Below are 21528 nucleotides of genomic sequence, written 5' to 3'. Positions count from 1 at the left end.
CAAGCTCAGTTAGTCTGCCCTGGCAGTCGAGATGGGGGGCACTAGGACCCTGCTCGGAAGAGGCAGCCAGGGATGCTCTGCTCCGGGGCTGGGGAGATGCGTGGGGACAGCAAGTGGGGGCTGGGGGACAGCTGGGGGAGGTGGTGGCAAGTGGGCTGGGGGGACACCCGACCCCAAATATTGGTGGGGCCGGGCCCCTGGGCTCTGAATATTGCTGGTGCCAAGACACCACATGGAGATATAACTCCCTGCCCCTGATCAGCTGGTGATTAGTCAGATACTTTACAACTTCAGTTAACTCAGTTGCACCTTCTGTTAACCCCACAATTTACCATGCACTTGAGAATTCCCTTCTCAGGGGAAATGGAGAAGAATGGAAACTCTCTATTTTCTCCTAGCATTACAGCTGTTGCAAACCACGGTGATGCATGCAAGAAACAGAATGAATACACTTCAAAGCATATAAATAAAGGGGCACAACTGACAACGTTTATGCCGTAACTCTAGGGCCTGATATACCATTACAAAATGATGTGCAGAACTGTTTCTGTTGGTGTGGTATTTTTATTTTTTATTTATTTATTTATTTTACTGAAATATACCAGTACAACCCCTCTTTGGATGCAGTTATGCCAGTATTCTGGGTTACTGATACCAATGCATCCATACTGGGGGGCACTGTGCTGCTTTAACATCACTGGTACATCTATATAGTAAACTATTGTGGTATAGTTAAAGCAGTACAACTCTTGTCTTTAGGCCTTGTCTACACAAGCTGCTTTCATTATGTGGGCTCCTTTGATATGTTGCCATGTGAATAGTGCAGCCATAAGAACGGCCATACTGGGTCAGACCAAAGGTCCATCCAGCCCAGTATCCTGTCTGCCGACAGTGGCCAATGCCAGGTGCCCCAGAGGGAGCGAATCTCACAGGCAATGATCAAGTGATCTCTCTCCTGCCATTCATCTTCACCCTCTGACAAACAGAGGCTAGGGACACCATTCCTTACCCATCCTGGCTAATAGCCATTAATGGACTTAACCTCCATGAATTTATCTAGTTCTCTTTTAAACCCTGTTATAGTCCTAGCCTTCACAACCTCTTCAGGTCAGGAGTTCCACAGGTTGACTGTGTGCTGTGTGAAGAAGAACTTCCTTTTATTTGGTACTTTGAATAAGGGAAGCAGAGAAATAGGAACATATTAGCTCAGTGTGCTGCATGTCAGGTCTGGAGATGCGTCTTTGAGAGACAAACAGCAGTAAGATTGTGCAGCAGGCCCAGATAGTCACACTGTTTAGTGGAGATGATATTGAGCTGCAAAGATTGGAACATTCCCCAAGTTCTGTGTAGCCTTGGATCTGGGTTTCTGATTCAAGCCCCTCTCTACTAGGAAGAATGAGCTGCTAAAGAGGAGAGACTAAAATAGCTTGAGACTGAAAAGAGGCTTCCTTTTCTGTCGCTCCCAGTTATAGTTTTCTGCTCCAAAAATGATCCCTTCTTTCTGTATCTCCGCTTTTGTCTGGAGGAAAAAACCCTGTCAAAGTGCTGCTGATCACAGGACTTGTTCATAACTACATAACCAAGTCACATCTCCTCCCTGCAGCCCTAATACGCTGCCCTCATGGATATAAGCCAGCCATTAGGGCTTCTTGAAATTTTGAGGCAGGTCTCCCAAAAGTATTACTGGGCTTGTTTCTTTAGACAGTCTGTCCTCCCTGTATATAAATACAAGCTGGTATATGCCATATCACCCACCACCTTGGCATTATTAGATTTAGTTTTCTTCAATATTGCATTGTCTGTTAGTTGATGCTTACATCTCATTCATGGAGTGCACGCTTCTGGTGGCCAGGGATGTAAAGGAGCTAAAAATGCATGCAGTGTCCAATTTGCTGCCCACACTTCCCAAGATCAGATGCATTAGGACAACTACTCCACAACTCATTCTGTGTAGAGGGATATATCGGGCCTGGTTCTGATCTCACACCAATCTTATTACCATATAATGGTGAATACATATTGATGATTAAACCCTTCCCCCGATTTAAATTAAAAAGTCAGATTTTTAAAATTTTTTTGTTTTTATGTGAAAGTATGGCAATCTGTGTTAAGGCCTATACTTATAATATGTTAAAATCGTTTAAATTAAATATAAACAATAATATTATGCAGTTTGGTGCCAAGTTTTAAAGAAAATCAAACTGAACTGGTGGAAGCCACTGGCTAAGCACATGGAACCAGAGTTTGTTGAAGTGCTAAGCCAGTTTTTGACAGTGCAGTAGTCCCTTCTGCAGGTGCAGAGAATGTTTTTTTTTAATTTTTTTTATTTAGTTCAATTTATTCAACTAGTTCAGTTCAGTGACTAGTACAGAAACCAATTGGGATTTGAAAAAGCAGGAAAACGTGTTTCCCTCTGCCAATCTATGAATAAAAAGTAGGTGTGAAAGAATGAGATCTACTAATTCTAAAATCTTGAAGGACATGGTGAACAGCAACCATCACTTCAGTTCTCTGACTACAGATCATACTGCCTTTGTTTAATACATCCATTTTAAATGCAAATAATGTTTTAATAAACTTCTTATGTATCCAGTACACAAATAAAATTAACATAAACAATTAAAATGCTGTTTTATACATTGAATTCCAATTTCCATCCAGATAGACATTGACACAAATCACAAGGAAAGAAAATTAATACTTTACTTTCTAACACACTAAAATGGTGAATGATGCACTTATTCCATAGCTGATAACTCTGAATAAATGTATATTAAGCTATATAATTGCATATCTAAATGTGCATAGACATTTTGCTCACCAGGAGGATAGACTAAGTACCAAATTTAGCATAAAGGCTATATTTAGTTGCAAATTAACATGTTTTAACTAATGAGTATCAGCTTTTCTTTAGGAAGACCACTATGAAGAACAAATGCAAAACAAGATTTAAATTCGGGTTTTCTGCTTGGTGATTTAAAATCGGTGATTTAAATTGCTTTGACTTAAATCAGTCCACCCTGGACCAAATAGTTCCACTTCAGTGGAGTTACTCCTGACTCTCACTGGAGAGAGAGAATTCAGAATCAGGGCCTGACTGTGGATTAAAGACCTGCCAGTCCAATAAGAACATTACACCCAGAAAATTTAATTTATTGCCCATCATAATGGGTGATACCTTTCTACCCAAGACTGTTTATTTCTTGAATATAGAACAAAATTCTGTCTGCTGGGCTTAGGTGAAACTTGTAAGCAGCATACACTGATCTTTGTTGGCAATAGTAGATACTGTTCAGTTTCTTACTTGGTACAGCTTGTCTTTGGTAATTAAATATGAACTGTAATTTTCTTTAGTTGTATTTGTCCTAGACTAGCAGATTAGTGCTACTTACGAAGCAGATCATTTCTGCAAATAGGAACGACTTTGTGTAGCCACTGTTGCTCATCCCCTGCAAAATTATCTGGCACTGACCCACATGTATTGATAAAACATGGGGAGTGGGAAGAACCAGTTACATACCAGTTTTATGTCTGGAGGAGACGGAACTCTGCTGTGCAGTCTTGGACTTAATGTTTAAAAATATCAGGAGGTGGCTGCTGTAATTATCCATCTATCATCTGCTGAAGTATTCTTAGGTCAGTTCCGTAACATCTAGTACATGGAGGCTGGAGATCCTTGAAACAACAAAGCTGGTGGGTGTTTCTTTTTTGTACCCTTTATGTTTATAAATAATGAGCAAGAGCCAGAGGTTTATAAGAAAATAGAAAAGATGCCTTGAATTTTTTCTTTGAATTTTTTCCTTGTTAACACTGTTATTGTGCTTTGTGTTCTTTTAACTGGGTTCTGAGTGAACTTTGCTTTCAATAGCAAGAACTGCAAGGAAGTGTAACTGAAGATAACTTCCAGTCATTATAAATTCCGTGTTGTGTGGCTTGTTCAGCCCTGCATGGTTCTGTCAGAGGCATCAGTCCTGCCAAGGCTTATGCACATGAGTGACCCCTTTAATTGCAATGGGACTACTTGTGTCTGGGACAGCTTGGAAAAGAGACGACTAAGCGGGATATGATTGAGGACTATAAAATCATGACCGGTGTAGAGAAAGTAGATAGGGAAGTGTTATTTACTCCTCCTCCTAACACAAGAACTAGGGGTCACCAAATGAAATTAATAGGCAGCAGGTTTAAAACAAACAAAAGGAAGTATTATTTTCACAAAATGCACAGTCAACCTGTGGAACTCCTTGCCAGAGGATGTTGTGAAGGCCAAGACTATAGGGTTCAAAAAATAACTAAATAAATTCATGGAGGATAGGTCCATCAATGGCCATTAGCCAGGATGGGCAGGGATGGTGTCCCTAACCTCTGTTTGCCAGAAGCTGAGAATGGGCGACAGGGGATGGATCACTTGGTGATTACCTGTTCTGTTCATTCCCTCTGGGACACCTGGCATTGGCCACCGTCAGAAGACAGGATACTGGGCTAGATGGACCTTTGATCTGATCCAGTATGGCTATTCTTATGTGTGCATAAGCCTTTGGCAACATGGGTCCTAATCCTGCAGTGACCAAAGACTGGAAACTTTAGCTTTAACAAGACCTACTGCACCTACAATGCACAAAATGGAACATTACTGATTTATTCTTCCCCCACCCCCACACTCAACGAGGAGTCTGTGGCTTACTCTATCCTGTGCTCTTGACATGGTTAATGCTAATTGTAATTTTGCACACAAAATGAGCGAGGAGACAGATTTTGTGTTGCTTAGTGATCCCTGGGCTGAGGGAGATTCTAGTGCAGTGGCTCCCAATGTATTTACCATTGTGGGCAACCAATACTACCTGTATTGCCCTGAGGATGTCACATGGGCCACAGCTGTGTGCCGATTGGGCTGCGGGTTGAGAACCGCTGTTCTAGTGAGTCCTGTTGGATTTTAGCTGCATAAGCAGTAAGATAATATGCAGTAGCTGAGCTCCCACCTTCTGCCACATCTGGCTTTAAAATATTACTACAGATAAATATTGACAGGCTCCAGTCAGGTATCCCATTGTGATGGGTACAGTACACTTATTACAGAGAGAGTCACTGTCCCAAACTGCTTTGTCTGGCTTACAACAGACTATAATAGGTGGACAAGACATACAAGTGGGAGGCATAGTACAAATAGGCTTGTTTTTTATCTCAACACAGTGAGGAGGAGGAGGAGTTGTCGCTACAGTATTGGATGGTACATCATGTTAGCTTGTTTCTCCCAAAAGCTTCTCAAGAAATGGGAATCTTTCTCCCCTCACCCAAGGCCCGCTAATGAGATGCAATGTTAATATACTGCAGAGAAATAGTTAAACTCTACGTGTAAGTGCAGCCCTTAAGATAGCAATGTACATCCTGCTGATGAACAAGCTGCTTTGTGGAAATGGGAAGGCTAACTGGAATTCCCCCCCAAACATTACAGTGGCTTCTGAAGTGTTTGAGGATGACAACTGCAGCAGCTTTGTGTCTGAAGAAGATTCTGAGGCCCAGTCAGTGTCCAGTTTCAGTTCTGGTCCTACAAGTCCCTATGAGATGCCCACTCAGTTTCCTCCAGCAACGCGACCTGGAAGCCTGGACCTGCCCAGTCCTGTCTCCCTGTCCGAATTTGGGATGATGTTTCCTGTTCTAGGCCCTCGAAGTGAATGCAGTGGGGCATCATCGCCTGAATGTGAAGTTGAAAGAGGTAAGTAGAGCTGGGTTAGCCCAGGACCAATTTATTATGCAGCTTTATAAAGGAGCAGAAGAACGTGCTCAACTCCTGCAGGGATGCTGTGCTGATTGGGTTCAGACACACGGTCTGCTCTCTGGGCGGGGCCAGAGCTACTTTCATGCCACAGTATTACTGCTCTTTAAAAACGTCATTATTTATTCCCGAAAATGAGAGGTTCCCCAGTTTCACTCCTGCCTGACCCCATGTTCTATACAGCAACGATGTTAGCGGCTTTAGCAGTAACTAATTGATCCATCAGTTGTTGCCTTCCACTATTTGGATTCTGATATTACATTATTTGAAGGATAAGCGCTGAGCTGTTTTGTTTTGTTTTTTTTTGGAGGTGGGGGGAAGTAATGATGTAATCCTGCTGCCCAGTTCTGATCAAATAAGGTGCCAAAGGAGAAATGGAGCTTAGAGGATTAATTGCTCTCCTACTGAAGTCTGTCAGTCATTGCATTTGGTGATTCAGGGCACAAGACAAAACTCAGCTTGGAAGGCCAACATCCATTATTTAAGGCCTTTGTCTACACTAAAGGGAAAAGTCAATCTAAGCTATGCAATTGGAGTTACGCGAACAGCGTAACTCAAATCGACGTATCTTAGATTTACTTACCGCAGGGTCCACACTAGGCGACGTCGATGGGAGATGCTCTCCTGTCAATTTCCCTATACTCTTCTTGATCAGGAGTCGAAGGGAGAGCGATCAGCGGTCGATTTAGCAGGTCTTCGCTAGACCTGTTAAAACGATTGCCAATGCATCGATTGCTGCAGTGTCAATCCTCCAGTAAGTGTAGACGAGCCCTAAGTATATTACACTTTGTCCTAGGTCAGTGGCGCTCAAACTTCTTTTACTGGTGACCCCTTTCACATAGCAAATCTCTGAGTGCGACCCCCCCCCTCCCCGGTATAAACACTTTTTGATATATTTAACACCATTATAAATGCTGGAGGCAAAGTGGGATTTGGGGTGGAGGTTGACAGCTTGCGACCCCCCATGTAATAGCCTTGTGACCCCTTGAGGGGTCCTGAGCCCTAGTTTGAGAAGCCCTGTCCTAGGTTCTTAGATACTTTGGTGAAGGAAGTTGTACGAGTGCCCACTTGACCCATATAGCATTCTAAGACTTAAGGTTTAATAACATTTTAATTGTGTCTTTGCAGGGGAAAGGGCAGAAGGGGCTGAGAACAAGATCGGCAACAAAGTGAACAAGAATAGGAGCAGCAGTGGCAACTCCACTGAAGGTCTGGCTTTGGATAACCGAATGAAGCAGCTTTCGCTCCAGTGCATGAAAGTCAAAGAGGGGATCATTGCAGACAGAAAAGCTGTACAAATTGGCTGAGTCCTCCTGCTGCTCTGGTTAATGGGAGTATAAATATACATGAACTTCAAAATGTCTGAAGAACATTGTGCCAATAACTATTTAATATATGCCAAATCTTAAGCGTTTACTCTACAAATTTAAAACTGCACTAAAGAAGTTTGATGTTGAGGGCTGAAGTTTTTTTCAGTAAAATCTTTGTAGGACAGACAAGTTGTCAAATGTGTAAGTTGTGCTTGCTGTATTTCACAGCCTTTGTAAATTGTTTTGTAGCAGCCTGGCTGAAGCAATAACTAGCATTATTCCTGTATAAACACATGCCAGTAAGGGTGTGAAATCCAAGCCAAACGCTTGTGGTGAGCAGTTTGGCTTGTCTTGTAGAATGAGATGCACTTTAGATACAGTGGATCTCTGAAGTGTAATTGGCATATCCTTTAAACAACCGTATTTGTCTGTATTATTCTGAAACTGTAGAAGTATTTTGTATACAAGGAAGCTGTTGCATGTGTGGGTCTAGAAGTCTTCGGTCTGCCTCCAGTGCTCATGAGGAAGCTAGTCATGACCTAAAGTATTGGCCTGAGAGGGTGGCATTATTACTCAATAGTTGCGTGCTCCTTCTAACCCCCTACTTTTCAGGTGGGGAGCGGGGTGACTTTGAGGGTGAATTCAGTGCCAAAATGACAGATTTAACTTGTTTCTAAGAATTTGAGTATCATTTTTCAGCACCTGAAGTGTTGTTACTGTAAAATGAGATGAATTAACGTGTGCCAGCGAGAAGTCGTATTAGATCTCGACCTACCGAATAGTAGAAGCTTGTCCTTAAGATACGCATGAAGAAAAGGAGTTGCTAATGTGGATTGATGACGTGTTAATTTCTCTGTAGGTTGTAATGTGGGGTTTTAGAATTGTTTAAGAGACTTATAATTTTAGTATCCCCTAGAGAAACTGTTCACTAAAAATAGAAAGAGAATGGGGGCATGTTTTGGCAGCAGCTGTTAGGCAGTAGTGGTGTCTAGTAGTTATGCTAATAAGTGGTAGCAAAAATCCTAGGACAATTCAGTTTTGGTGGCTGAACATTTCTGAAAGTATCCTACTATATCTAAAGTATTCAGTTTTTTGTTGTTAATTGGATGGGAATTTAGCATCACCCAAAATATTTTCTATTCCTTGTTTTGTAGTCCTCCGTGTATTTTGTCCCAGCCCCTTGGCTTGTGTATCTATTCTCAAAGTAAATGTAAAATTCTTCACACTACAGTAAACATTTTGGTTTTCCACATTTTATTTTGTGTTGTACAGTTTCAGTGTATTAAGTACTAAATATTTCAGTAGCTGTTCTAAACGTAGTTCCATAGTAAAACCAGAATCTGATATTTAAACCTCTGACTAAAATGTGCACGTGGTCCACATTCACTCAGTGAAATCATCATGATCATCTCCCGCGATTCCAATGCCAAATGCACTGGCAATTAGTGAAATGAAAACAGAGGCTTAATGCAGTTCCAGAATCAGTGTATTGGAGAATACCCAAATCAGGACAGTACATTTTCAAACAAGACCTAACACTAGGAATACCCTGCAGTATGTGGACAGGTATTGTCTCATTACAGCTTTGTAACTAGATTTATATGCATGACTCATTTGGTATTATGAATTTCCTATGACCAAAGATTAGCCAACTTTGTATACAGTGTTGCCCTTTTTTGAAAGATTACTTATACGATGTATAAGTCCTTCCCCCGCTGCATACTAACAGTTCCGTGCTTCATTTCACTATGGAAAGCTGTAACAAAGCAAGGCAAAGTCATGGAGAAGGGAGCCTGTCCTCAGAATTAATGGAGATTCAGTGTGTTACACCTACTGATCATTTGCAGAGATGGGCTCAATGATCTGGAACTTGCAGAACAAAGGTTTAACCCTTAGATCACTAGCCTCTTTGAGCTAGACAAATACTTAGGAAGACATGTTTATATCTCCAGTTTACAAAGTAACAAATACTTTGGGAAACATGGATAGACTGTAGCTTAAATAAAATACAGAAGTGTCTCAATAAAACTGCATAATTTTCATGTTGTCACCTAATCTTTGTAGCTAAACCAATTGTCTATTCTGCCTCTATTAGGTAAGCAACCAAGCAATTAAGTGCTGAGTACCTACTTTTGCAGACATGCCAACTCTCAAATGCACTTCCTTGTTTCCTTCTTCCCTTGGCATCAAATCCTTCCTACTATTAAAAGGTAAGTTACTAATTAAAGATCCAAAACACCTGCACTCTTGGAAAGTTTCTCATTTGTGCTGCACAGGACACCAAAACAGAAAGTTTTCCTTATTACCCAGTGTACCTTCATGAAACTTCTAGGCAGATTCCAGTAGGGTGAGACATTACTAGCAGAAAGTATGTTGGGGGGTGATGTGGCCCAAGAAATTAGTAGCTCGTACCCTGCAAACCTACAGCAGAAGGGCAAACTAAGTTTTAAAGAGTAAATATGTGGAAAGGCCTCTTCCTCTGGACACCTCGGCATTCAGCAGCTAACTCTACAATTGAAGTGTGTGTGCATAGCTTGCTTTGCTGTGTTCAGGCAGGTTTTGGGGAGCACAGACATTAGTAGAAATGAAAATGCAGTTTCATAAATAATTGCTCTGACCATTTTATTTTTAAAGTTTTTATAAATGCCAATTCTGTATATCAAATACATAACGACAAATAGATATGAACAGAACATTACCATGGAATACCAAAGGCGCAAGTTCTGTCAAGTTACGTTTCGTTAGACTGCTCAAAACATCCTTTAATTTAATATTACACTAGCTGGCAGTGTGGTGTTGAAAGTATAAAAATAAGCCTTTGACATTTAAAGCATGTGTGGTAACAAGTTAGCAGCCTTGAAGTGAGATGCAATGTAAACAGCTTTACCAAAGAGTGGTGAATTGATGGCTTCTCACCTTTTAAGCTTCTTCATACTTTCGGTAATATGCACTGAAAACTGGTACTCAGTGTATTTTTTTTTTTTTTTAATCTTAACATTTTTCAGAGGCTGTTCTAATGTGTTTCTGAAACTCTTCTGTATGCAGCATGTTCACCTTCAGGTACAGAAGCCTTAGGTATTTCTGCTGTACAAAATATGCATATACACAATCTCGTCAGACTGCGTAAAAATGTTAATTTCAAACATTTTGCTATGTGCAGGAGAGGTCTAACTTCTAATGGAGCCTCTCAGCTTTACTGTGTTTTAGAACCACATGGATGCTGCTAGTAGTCCCTGAAAGGTAGCTACATGCATTAAGTCCGTCTTTCTGAACTCAGACGGATTAAGCAAGGATGATTAACCTAATAGCTTTTTAAAAACAGAAGGCCCAATTCTGGACCCTACAGAGGTAAAGCATGATGTCCTCAGCAGCTCTGAGGTAGGATTCACTAGCAAACTATGTAGAGTCTAGACTAGTTTAGACAGACAGTGTCTAAATTGAAGGGGAAAGTGTACAACATGCCAAAAATCCTTGTGAAGGATACTGAAAACAGCTCTTTATAAAGTATCCTTCCTCCTACTGTGTGCAACCCAGTAAACAGTTATTCCTCCTCTTAGAGGATCAAAGTAAGTATCATTCCTTTTCTTTAAAAAGACATTTCTAGGGCATTCGGTTTGCATCTGGTGACTTACGCTCCTTGTACACACAATTCCTTAGCTGTAGCACCTTTGTCATGTACTAGAGCAGTGCTACTCAAAGTGGTGGTCTGCAGACCGGTGCCGGTCCACGAGCCAGCGGCTGCCAGTCTGTGCACACATTGGAAAAAAAAATCGCCGTCCCCCACATCAGATAGCTTGAGAAGCACTGTACTAGAGTAGTTTCAATCACCAGCTAGCTAAGTGCAGTACATACTAATGTGAATCTTTATAGTTCTATGCTTTAAAACAAGTTTGAGTTGATACAGTTGCATACAGCAAGAAAGTAGGAGTCTCATAGTTGACTGACTGTTGGAAATGTAGCAAAATAGCGAATTACAATGTGCAAATTCCAGCCCAGACTGTCTGCTCCATCATTGTGTAGTAAGAAACTGACTGCAAGCAACTTTTTACAGACATCCATATATCCCTTTAAGTCAGTCTCCCATCCCTTCTATAAGTGCTAGAATGGAGCATTCCAGAAGGATTACCTCAACATCTACAAATATTTTTAATATTAATGATCCGAATCTCTGAATGACAGGGGGGAGATTTAGCTGAGCAGTTTTTTTTTCCTGGCTGTGCAATAAAGTCATTTCCCAATAACCTGTTTACATCTGATAAATCTCTCTAGAACTAGATTAAAAGGTGCAATAGGCTGATTGCTTTTATTAGTAGTTGGGTAATCTGCTTTTCCTCTTTTGAAGAGACTCCTTAAATGAAGTGTAAAGCTAAGGCTAGCATACACAAAGCCAGCGCATGCATCTATGCTACTGTCTGAGGTTCTGGGACTGAAAATTCCTTGGTGCTAAGGTGCTCTGTGCCCTAGAGAAGTAGCGTGACGTAAAATGGTTCTAAATGGTCAGAGAGCCCCAAGGCTGCAATATTTTGAGAGGGTTTTAGAATATAACTGACTTTCGTATTCTGCATACCTAGCCTTAAATATTAATGGGGATCTGGAGAGTCAAATTGTAATGCTTTGTTTTTGTAGCACTGGCCCACTGCAGGCATTTACAGCCTATCTACCCTTTTGTATTTTCTGGGTAGCATATATTGCCCTGGCATCAGGGACAGTTGTCAGCTTGTAATCCAGGTAGGGATTGAAGATTTTGTTCCTTTGTTTAATCTATACGAAATTCGGGGAGCTAGTACATGGACGCTGAAACCCAAGCTTGTTCGTGTCAAATTGCTGATGTAAAAGCCGTTGCGTTAGCTTGATGGTGATCAGAGGGAAAAGCTGCCTGCCTGCATCGTATCAACCAAAAGAGGATGATGTAACAGGTGATTTGGGCAAATCAATGTACTATTTTGCTGACAGGGAATTAAGGAAAAACTCACAACCCGCCTGCAGGCCTGGCAGAGAGTTTCGAAGGGCCAGGACTAGCCCTTTAAAAAAATATTGGCCAACGTTTGTTTTTTAAAGTGCACACAGTAGCAGGTGCAGCAACACCCCCAATTCAGGCCCCTCTTACCTGCCCCTGGCCTGTGAATCAGGGGTGGGCCAACGTTTTGGCCTGAGGGCCACAGCTGGGTATGGAAATTGTAGGGCAGGCTATGAATGCTCATGAAATTGAGGGTTGGTGCGGGAAGGGGCTCTGGACTAGGGAAGGGGGTTAAGTTGCAAGGGGGTGTGGCTGGGACCAAGCAGTTCAGAGGGAGGTCGGGGGTGCAGGCTCTGGGCAGCGCTTACCTCAAGCAGCTCCCGGAAGCAGCAGCATGTCCTCCCTCCAGCTCCTACCCTGAGGGACGGCCAGGTGGGTCTGCGCACTGCCCCTGTGGTTCCCGGCCACTGGAAGCTGTAGGGGCAGGGGCAACATGCAAAGCCACTGCTTCCAGGAGCTGCGCAAGCCCCAGACCCTGCTCCCCAGCAGGAGCATGAGGGCCAGATTAAAATGTCTGAGTGGCTGGATGTGGCCCCCGGGCTGTAGTTTGCCTGCCTCTGCTGTAAATGGAGTAAGTGACCTAAACTGTAGCTGCAGTCCTTTGCACATACGAAGTTGTATGTGCACAAGAAGGGCTGAAACCTTACCCTACAACAGGTTTTAAATGGGACATTCAGCTTTGCATCTAAAGAGCCATCCTTCAAGCTGGCAGAGTCCATCTTGCAGAGCCCATAAAGATCAACTTCCTGCAGTTGAACATAATTTAGGCTACTTCCTCACACTCTCTCCCTCCTCTCCCCACCATCTGCAACTGGACAGCTCTTAAATCAATGGTTCTGTCCTACAGTACAACTTTTTATCTTACAGCTTCCTTGCCAAGAAGATAAGCAGTGACTTAGTTACTGGCATGGATGCAGTGTGATGTAATGTCTAACCCAGATAGTCTTTCAGAAAACTGCAATTAAAAGGCACATCTTAATGTTTTTTTCCAAAACTACTTTCTCCTCAAAGCTGCTGTCTAACCAGAGGAGACCAAACAAGCAAAGTATCCCTGGCCTATTAAGGTGCTAGATGCATTTGCAGCAGCAAACTTTAATGGGGGAGAATCTTACTGCTTAATCTCTCCAAACTCATGCACTGGTGCTGTCTTGGGGGAAAAACAACCCAAAGTTGCTGGTGAGTTTGATTGGTTGTTCTGAGTCTTGCTCCCCACAATGTCAATGTTTTACCATTGATTCCAGTGGAAGTACGGTCAAAGGCTGTAGCTAGGATTGCCAATTTCAGCTGGATGTATTTCTGGAGGTTTCATCACATGACAACCTTTAATTAAAAATTAATTCCTGGACAGTTGGTACCCCTAGCTGCAGATATAGGGTCTCCTGGCTGGTTACAGCTTAAGAAGGTTCCTTCTTTAACTGAAGGCTGTCTTAAGCAGTCTTCTGTCTGGGGTAGTGTAAAGCCATTGCTGCAGATGTGTGGTTTATTATAGAAAAGGGAGTAGCCTCTTATCTCTCCCATCCTAACTCCACACAGCCCTGCTCATGCAGAAAGGATAGTTAAATAGCTAGTATTTAAATGACAACTTCTTGTTAAAGCTGATCAACAGCTCCTCTGGCTAACCTATTCAACCGCTGAAGCAGAATACGGGAGTGTTGTATTGCTTGTACAGTGTGCTCCCTGTTAGTGGCTCTTATCAGAATACAACTTGACTTTCTCCCCCTAAAACCATCTGAGTAAGGGGCAGTATAAACAACTGTGCTTTTTAAACATCCAGAACAGCACCCGCTGCCTTTTACTTCATTATTTCTGTGGGCTCTAAATCAGTGGTTCTCAAACGTTTGTACTAGTGCCCTCTTTCACATAGCAAGCCTCTGTGTGTGACACCCCTCCCCACCCCTAAAGTAAAAACACTTTAACACCATTATAAATGCTGGAGGCAAAGCAGGGTTTGGGGTGGAGGCTGACAGCTCATGAACCCCCATGTAATAGCCTCATGCCCCCCAAGGGGTCCCAACCCCCAGTTTGAGAACCCCTGCTCTAGACGCACACAGACCCCTTCCTTTTTCTCTACAATGTTTACTGTAAAAGTTAAGCAATGATTGTTAGAACTAAGCTACCCTGTGTGGGGGGAGAGGGAAGATTTCAAAACTTGATGAGGTATAAGGTGCCAAACTGCAGTAAGCTAAGGCCTGCTATTGATTAATAAGATTTACATTCAAACATTTCATGCAAAAATTTACCATCAATGGTTCTGAAGCGTTCTCTCACCCTAATGGCTGCACAGCAAAAAGCATGAGTAAACGCTGAAGTGGCTAATGCAGTGAGATTGGTGGCCCAAGCCTTGGGCTATTACTTTTTCCAGGTAGAGTGCAGTTTTATGCATCTTGTGTCAATGGTTGGGGGATATATTTCCCCAGTGTTTTCAGGAGATGGCATTGCTCTAGCTCTTGACTTCTTCCCTAGAGAGTAATGTAGAGACTTGCCACCTCATTGCAGTTGTGATGTCTTAAGAGGGGTAGCGCTATTAAAGTCCAAGAAGAAAGGACCCTCTTGCTGAGGCAGGAACGTGCTGGGAATAATATTGTAAACTCCAGCTGGTACATTCTCCACCTCCATGTAGCAAAATCCACATCTGATTAAAAAAAATACAATGCCAGCTTAATAAGGTGTATTTAAGGGAGAAAGGAAAAGTGTATCGATAATCAATGAGCATTACCTGTAGTCACCACTGCTCTTCTTCTGAAAGCCAGAGGGACCAGGATCTCCTACTGTAGAGACTGTGACAAGTTCAAACCCCACACTGTACTGCCTACATGTAAAGACAGGTTTCATTACCCTTACTTTAAATGTCAAATAGAAGATTTACCAAATTAAAGTTGAGCTATAACTGGAAGACAACTGCAAGCAACTAGCACATCTGCAAGTTATTTCTGTTCTTAATTAGAGCATTATTTTTGCCACTTAAGTACACTTGTCAGCACTTGCATTCAGAAACTCAGACACAAATTTAATATTTGGCTGCAAAAAAGCTTTCCGTCCAAGAACTGAAATAGGTGGGAGATGCCAGTTGGGCTGCACACATCCACTACACAAAGGGGGTTATGCTTGTGGTTGTATAGATCAGTGCATGTGCTGAATGAATAGCCGAGACCACAGAACAAATTAAGTTACATGTGTCCAGATTTCATTGACTTCCATGGAATTTTCCCCAAGTTGCATCTCTGTAACTGAGGACAAGTTGGCTCTACACATCAGAGGAGGTGCATGCCTCTTCCCCTTCAACCTGGAATCCAAATCTCAAGGAGCAGGGGCACCATAAGGAAAGTGCCAAGTTACTGCTGCAGCAGGCTTGTGACAGGTAACTAACCTAGTCTTGCCTACATGAAACTGCTTCTACAGATCCTCATTTTTGGAGAGACAAGTGCTGCTTATGTACCTTGAAGCAACATGAATGAGTGCTTTGCCAAAACTAACACCTACCTACCTACCTGCCTCCTCCTTATAATACTATTCAGTGACCAGACACGGACCCTCTAGTGTCAGTTAGGAAGCATGCATAGGTGCCTGCTACTGGGGCTCTGCTAGAAAGTGACAGTGTGGGCCAGGCGGCTTGCCACTCACTGCTTCACCTGTTACTGAGTGAAGACATGAACACCGGCCTTCTGATGGGAGAGGTCCTGACATGACCATGAAGAGTCACTGGAATTGCATTGGTTGTAAGGGTTGTAGCCTCAGTGTCTATATTATAATCTGCCTTCCCAAATTCCTCCTACAGTTTTAACAGCAGAAGTTGTTCTTAGGAAGTAGATGCAATACGGGGGATGCACAATTACCACGTGCTACCTCAGAGCAGAGTGCATTTCAGTGATGGGCAAACGCTCCATGCAGCTTTCAGGATGAATGGTGCTCTAGTGCTACATACATGCCTCCCTCAATGCATGCAGCTCAATGGTGGTGACAGTGTGGACTGGCACAGCCTTAGAGCACAAACAGAACGTGAGCTGTAGCCTGCCAGCCCGAGAGAGCACGTCTTCTGTCACACCTGCAGGGGTAAGAGGAAGTCCTCCTGCATGTTGACTACTGCAGGGGTGAAAGGGCCACAGGCATGGCTAGCCATCCTAAGGGCCATGCCAGGGCAAGGAAGGCCCCCTGTGCCATGCAAGGCCCAGCTGTGGTCTGACCCCTAACCAGCAGATAGAAAGGGGATTCTGGCATATAGGGAGAATTCAAGAGGGAAAGATTTTCAAGAGAAAAAATGATTCACTGTTTAACAGCTGGGTGGAGAGTGGAAGCTGCTTGAGAAATAGAATGAGGGGGAAACCCAGTAATAAGGATTGGTTCAGCTGGAAATTAAGTGGCCTTTAAAGCTAAAGTTTGTTCTGACAGGTTAAGTTAAAAAAAAAAAAAAAAGCTTACACTTGATCTATATCTCATGTTCTAACTGTACTGATACACAGCATTTATTCTTCACAAACCTTGGTCCTCTTAGTTCAATTAGCAGTGGCCCAGTCTTCTCCAGCTGAAATTGGTAAATGGGGTTGTTTTTGTAGGAATCTCTGAAGTTTCCACAGCCTCCAGCACTATGACCTTTCCACTGACCATTAACCTGACAAGAAACAAAACAGATGGTGCCTTTTTATTTCAGGCAGATCTTGCTTTCTCTCTCTAGTTTCAATACAGAGAAATAAAAAAGTGAAGTCCTGGATTCTTCTCACTTCAGTTGACTACTTGTGTAACTCCATTAATTTCAATAGTTACTCCTGATTTATAGCAGCATAGATAAGATCAGAATTATTTTCAGTGTTTAGAAAAAATTCAATTTTTTTTACATAGTGCCTTCCACTTCAACAAATATTAAAGCTATTTAGATCAAAGCCTCAGACCCCTTCTCATTTGGATTAAACAATTCAGTATCTATATTTTCCTTGATCATATTCAGGCCACTACCTTCTAGTCCTAACAACCCAAAAAGAGCAAGAGTTTCTGGATATAGATAAAAAATGAAGCTCACAAGTTATTCCAATCACACTACTGTAGAGGATTCACAATACAGACATTCTAAGTCAAAGCATACATTTGTGTTTCATCAAGAGGCTCATTTTGCATGGAAAATACCAAACAAAATAATTTGAAATTAACTAATACAAAATTATATAAAACAACCCCAGAGACAGAATTCCACACGCCCATAGCAGATTAACAACAAGCACTGATTTATGGAAGAAAATCCAATTTCTTACCCGTCTGGAGATGGTGTATGGGGTAGGGATCTTGGTAAAGGTAAACTTGCACACTGAATACACCTAGATTGTGCAAGAAGAATTCAGTCACACAAACCAACCAAGCACATACAGTGTGAAGCCATGACCGAATATCATTATGGGGAAAAAGTGGCTTTATGTGCACAGCAACTTTGGAGATTTCGAGTCCCCATCTGTCTCTGATAGGTAAAACATGCAGACGGACATCAGACATCAGCTATAGCGGTCAATATATAGTGGTCTACACAAATATAGAGAACATTCCCTATTCCTCTTCCTTGTACTGGGGAAAAAAACCAGACCCTTCGAACCTTACTAATGGTTGGAGGGCACAGAGTATAACCGGAATCATGGGCACCCGTACTCCTTCCCTTTCAACTATTAAGCCCTAGTCCCTTCACCAAAGCAAACTGTGAACACCTACAGCGGTGCTTTAATATGCTCTCTGATACTTAACACAGTATAGCACAGTGCATGCTCCCCTAAAGCTCCAGCTAGCCACTCAATGTGTTTAGTGTGCAGAGCAGAGGGACACCAAGCAGATCATGTATGGACAGGAAAAGGCTGGTGACATTACATGAGAACCAGAAACACTTTCTGCCCAGTGAGTACTGGGAAGCAGCAGATACCACCCAGAATAACATGCCTGTCAAAGTTTGTGTATTTGAAATGTAAAGTCACCATAGGGTGACCTGGGCTACAGTGCTTGGGCTCCAACTATTATCCTCCACTGCCCTCCCTTCCCCCAGAATGCTTTTGGGTGGGGATTGAGATTAATATTTGAGTAGTGAAATAAGGGGCAGTTGTTTGCTCTGAACTATGTCCTTCTCACAATTCTTTTGTTGAGAATGCAGCTCATTTCTCATTGTTTGTGAGCAGTCAAGTCATTTTAAATGCAGAGCTCAACACAGGTGCAAAACAGCAGCAGTGGAGTCCTCTGTTTCCACCAGTGCTTGTCAAAGCGGCCTGCAGTGAAGTCCAGTAGGCCAGAGGTGCACTGGGGCAAGCACGACTGAACTGCATCCAATGCCGTGTCACGTTTCTATAGTGTAAAGAATGTAGGGGGAGAGGGTATGAATGGTCTTATTTTCTGTAGTGGCAAAGGAAATGCAAACACATTAGCATGGGATTTGTCAGTTACACGATGACCTTTCATTCGGATTACTACGTATGTGAGGATTTAGGGAAGAAAATACTTTAAACCATCTTTAGTGAAATATGAAGTGGATGAAGGCTGGGTAGTGCAATGATGAGCTAGAGCACCTGGAAGCAGATGTTCAATTTTAGCTGAGGGAAATAAAACAAACACTTCCATCTTTTTAACCTAGTCCTATTATAAAATTATGATCGAGAGAGGTTCTGGACTGTGGTAATGTAACAAAGCACTGCATGCAAGAACTGACTCTATATTGCCCTCACTAGATGGAGATCCATATATGGGTATGATTCCCAGCTCAGGAAGACATATACACTATAGCTCAGCTAACATGTTAAAAATAGCAGCGTGGCCAGAAGGCTTGGCAGTGGCCCAGGTTAGCCACCTGCATATAGTCCTACCTGACCCCTGGGTATGTTCGTGGGCAGCTAGCCTGAGTTGCTGCCTGTGCCATCATGGCCACTCTGCTATCTTTAGCACCTTACCTCAAGCTGAGCTAGTGTCTGTCTGAGCTGGGAATCTCACCTCCTAGCTGCTCTACAGACATGCACTAAAGCACTTACCTACACAGTGCTTCCCTTTCTCCAGTGCATCCCATCCAGGATTCACATCTTCCCCCGAGCCCTCCAAAAACACAACTATATTCATCTAGAAAGAAATACTTTGAAATATAGGGCAATCAACTTAAAAATGGTCCCCAGGATCGACAGACACTTCCCATCACTCCTACCAATGGGGAGGATTTTCTCTTTGCTATGTTTTCCCAATGAATTGAAATACTCCACTTATAATATGATTGTAGTTTCTCTATAGTACATACCCTGAGAGTATAGTGGATCGTGTTCTGTTTCTCATACTGGGACACCACCAGTGTAAACGTATGGGACCCTGGAGATGTCAGCGCTATCTTCGTCAGATAGTGGGGACTGTTGATACGAATCCCATCAATATATGGGGCAGGATCAGCTGGAAAGAAAGAGATGCATGTTTCCTCACCACCAAAAAAACCCCCAGCACTGGTGAAAATCTCTATCCATTCTGTCTCCACAAAAGTAGGGAATGATTGTGCCTTTAGATAATCAGGAGCACATTGTCACCTCCCTTTTAACATTCACTACCCTCTGTCTGTGCAGGCACAGCAGCTGGTTTTACAAGAGAAATAGATATAAAAACAGTGCCTGTTTAAGTGGCAATGGATTTCTGTATATCTGAGGGCAGGACTGAGCCCCTTAGGTCTCTCCACAATGGAAGTAGGCCAAAGTATACATTGAGACTTTATTGGTTGGTCAATCAAAGCTGCAACTGACCACACTGAAGTCTGAGTCCTCCTCCCCCCTTCAGACTTGGGGTTTCCCATTCATGAATGACTCTAACCAGCTTCTTTCCTAGCATAAAGCCATTCTGCTGGCACCAAGCTGGTGACACAAGAATACAAGCTACATTCAGACTAGCTAATGGTAAAAATAATATCTTCAACTTTCACTAACGAAACACTCAAAAGGCTTTCAAGAGCAACTCCAACCAGTGTTTGGAAATTGGGTATGATATGGCATCCACTCATTGTGCCATAGACGCCTTTTCAGGATGCACTGGGAAATGCAACCTAATGCCCTTTTCTTGCATCATAGGCCTCATCCAACTTCCAGTGACTTCAATGGGAGTGGATCAGGCCCAATATCTCTACTCTAGAGAGAGTTCTACTGTGATTTTAAGTAGACATTTTAAATAAGACCCAGAATCTTAAATTAAAATATATTTGAGGGGAAGAGACCCTCTCAAACTTTTTCCTGTGATGAATTCCTTATGGAGGCTCCCTGCTGGGCTGGCAAGACAAGTTCAGGAATAAAAAGACAGGATCTGGGCTGTGGAAGAGTCCAAAGGTTTTAAGGGTGAAGCTTCCTAACATGCTATATTTTCTCTTTTTCAATTCCCCTTTTCCCCCTACCCCCACTCTCCTAGAAGAGAGGACACAGTACATTTCTAACTTTGCAACTGTAGACTGCATTCCACTATCAACCCACATAGCTGCAGTCTAAATGTTTGCTTTACTATAGCTACATAATACAGTGACATAATCTGACAGATAATGCTTAAGAACCTTTCAGGAATATTCAGCCTCTTACAGGGACCTTGGTTCTTTTCAGGATTGTTTCTGTTCCACTGAAATCACTGGGAATCTAGTCACTGACTTCAATAGGTCCAGGATCAGGCCCTTCATTCTCTTGACAAGGGGCTCTGTTCTTTTTAACGGGTGGGGGGGTTGGGGGGGGAAGGGATTAATAGAAAACAAATTGAAGCTTAGCATTGGGAAATCCACCTCTCCATGCCAAAGGATTAAACTGTATTTTAACAGACGGGTGAAATAATATTGCAGCTTTACAAATCTGTTGCAATTCCCAGTTTCAGCGGAAAGAGTGTTTTAAAGCAGTTTGATGAATCTGTCAGTTTGAAAGCTCCATTAAAAAAACTGGGCCATAAAACAAAAACTGGATAGATCATGTGTTGAAAGTAAGAGGTCAAACAGCCTCTTTGGAAGATCGCTCATGATCTTTTAGACACAGATGAAACCTTCAGTTCCTCCACTGTACAAATGCACTGACACTAGGTGAGAATACTTTTGGTCTAACGCGCCATGCAAGTGCTGCTGCTAGTCACACCAGAAGCATGTCTCTGATACAGCAGGAAGGAACACAAACAGTTTTAATGAGATCAGCTCTTGCAAAAATGGATGACTATCTGCCTAGGTCCCAAAGGGCCTTCACTGCAGAAACACAGCCTGGAATCAAAGAGGAACTCATTGGCAGAGTTCACTGAACAAGCTGGCAGATGATGGGCTCAGCCCTTATTAACAACTGCTGCAATAAAACCAAAAAGGTAGTGTATAAGTATAATTAACCTTTCCCCTAAAGGGCATGAAGAGCCACCAGCAACCCAACCTCAAACCCAGTTTTACGCAGGGAGCTGCCTGGCTGTAACCAACAATGGGCTTAGTCCTGATTGCTTGGATTGTTTTC

General features: G+C 42.5%; 2 protein-coding genes across 7 annotated transcripts in view; one reads left to right on the top strand and one right to left on the bottom strand.

The window, feature by feature from the left end:
- SH3BP5 (SH3 domain binding protein 5) overlaps positions 1–8337 on the top strand; it is a 66249-nt gene extending 57912 nt beyond the window's left edge. The window contains exons 8-9 of the mRNA XM_073333291.2: positions 5450–5710; positions 6899–8337. Coding sequence (XP_073189392.1) covers positions 5450–5710; positions 6899–7077 — 440 coding nt within the window. The 3' untranslated portion in view covers positions 7078–8337. The remainder of the gene's footprint in view (positions 1–5449; positions 5711–6898) is intronic.
- CAPN7 (calpain 7) overlaps positions 7114–21528 on the bottom strand; it is a 50486-nt gene continuing 36071 nt past the window's right edge. For 4 of the 6 annotated variants that reach the window (XM_073333285.2, XM_078851740.1, XM_078851742.1 and 1 more), the window contains 5 exons: positions 19335–19480; positions 17338–17400; positions 16573–16703; positions 14814–14906; positions 7114–14729 (listed from right to left, as the gene is read on the bottom strand). In XM_073333285.2, coding sequence (XP_073189386.1) covers positions 14585–14729; positions 14814–14906; positions 16573–16703; positions 17338–17400; positions 19335–19480 — 578 coding nt within the window. In that variant the 3' untranslated portion in view covers positions 7114–14584. The remainder of the gene's footprint in view (positions 14730–14813; positions 14907–16572; positions 16704–17337; positions 17401–19334; positions 19481–21528) is intronic. The other 2 variants (XM_078851741.1, XM_073333290.2) reach the window with 2 other exon arrangements.

Source organism: Lepidochelys kempii, chromosome 2 (genome assembly GCF_965140285.1).
Source record: "Lepidochelys kempii isolate rLepKem1 chromosome 2, rLepKem1.hap1, whole genome shotgun sequence".
Lineage (NCBI taxonomy): Eukaryota > Metazoa > Chordata > Testudines > Cheloniidae > Lepidochelys > Lepidochelys kempii.
This window is presented reverse-complemented; position numbering and strand designations above follow the sequence as displayed.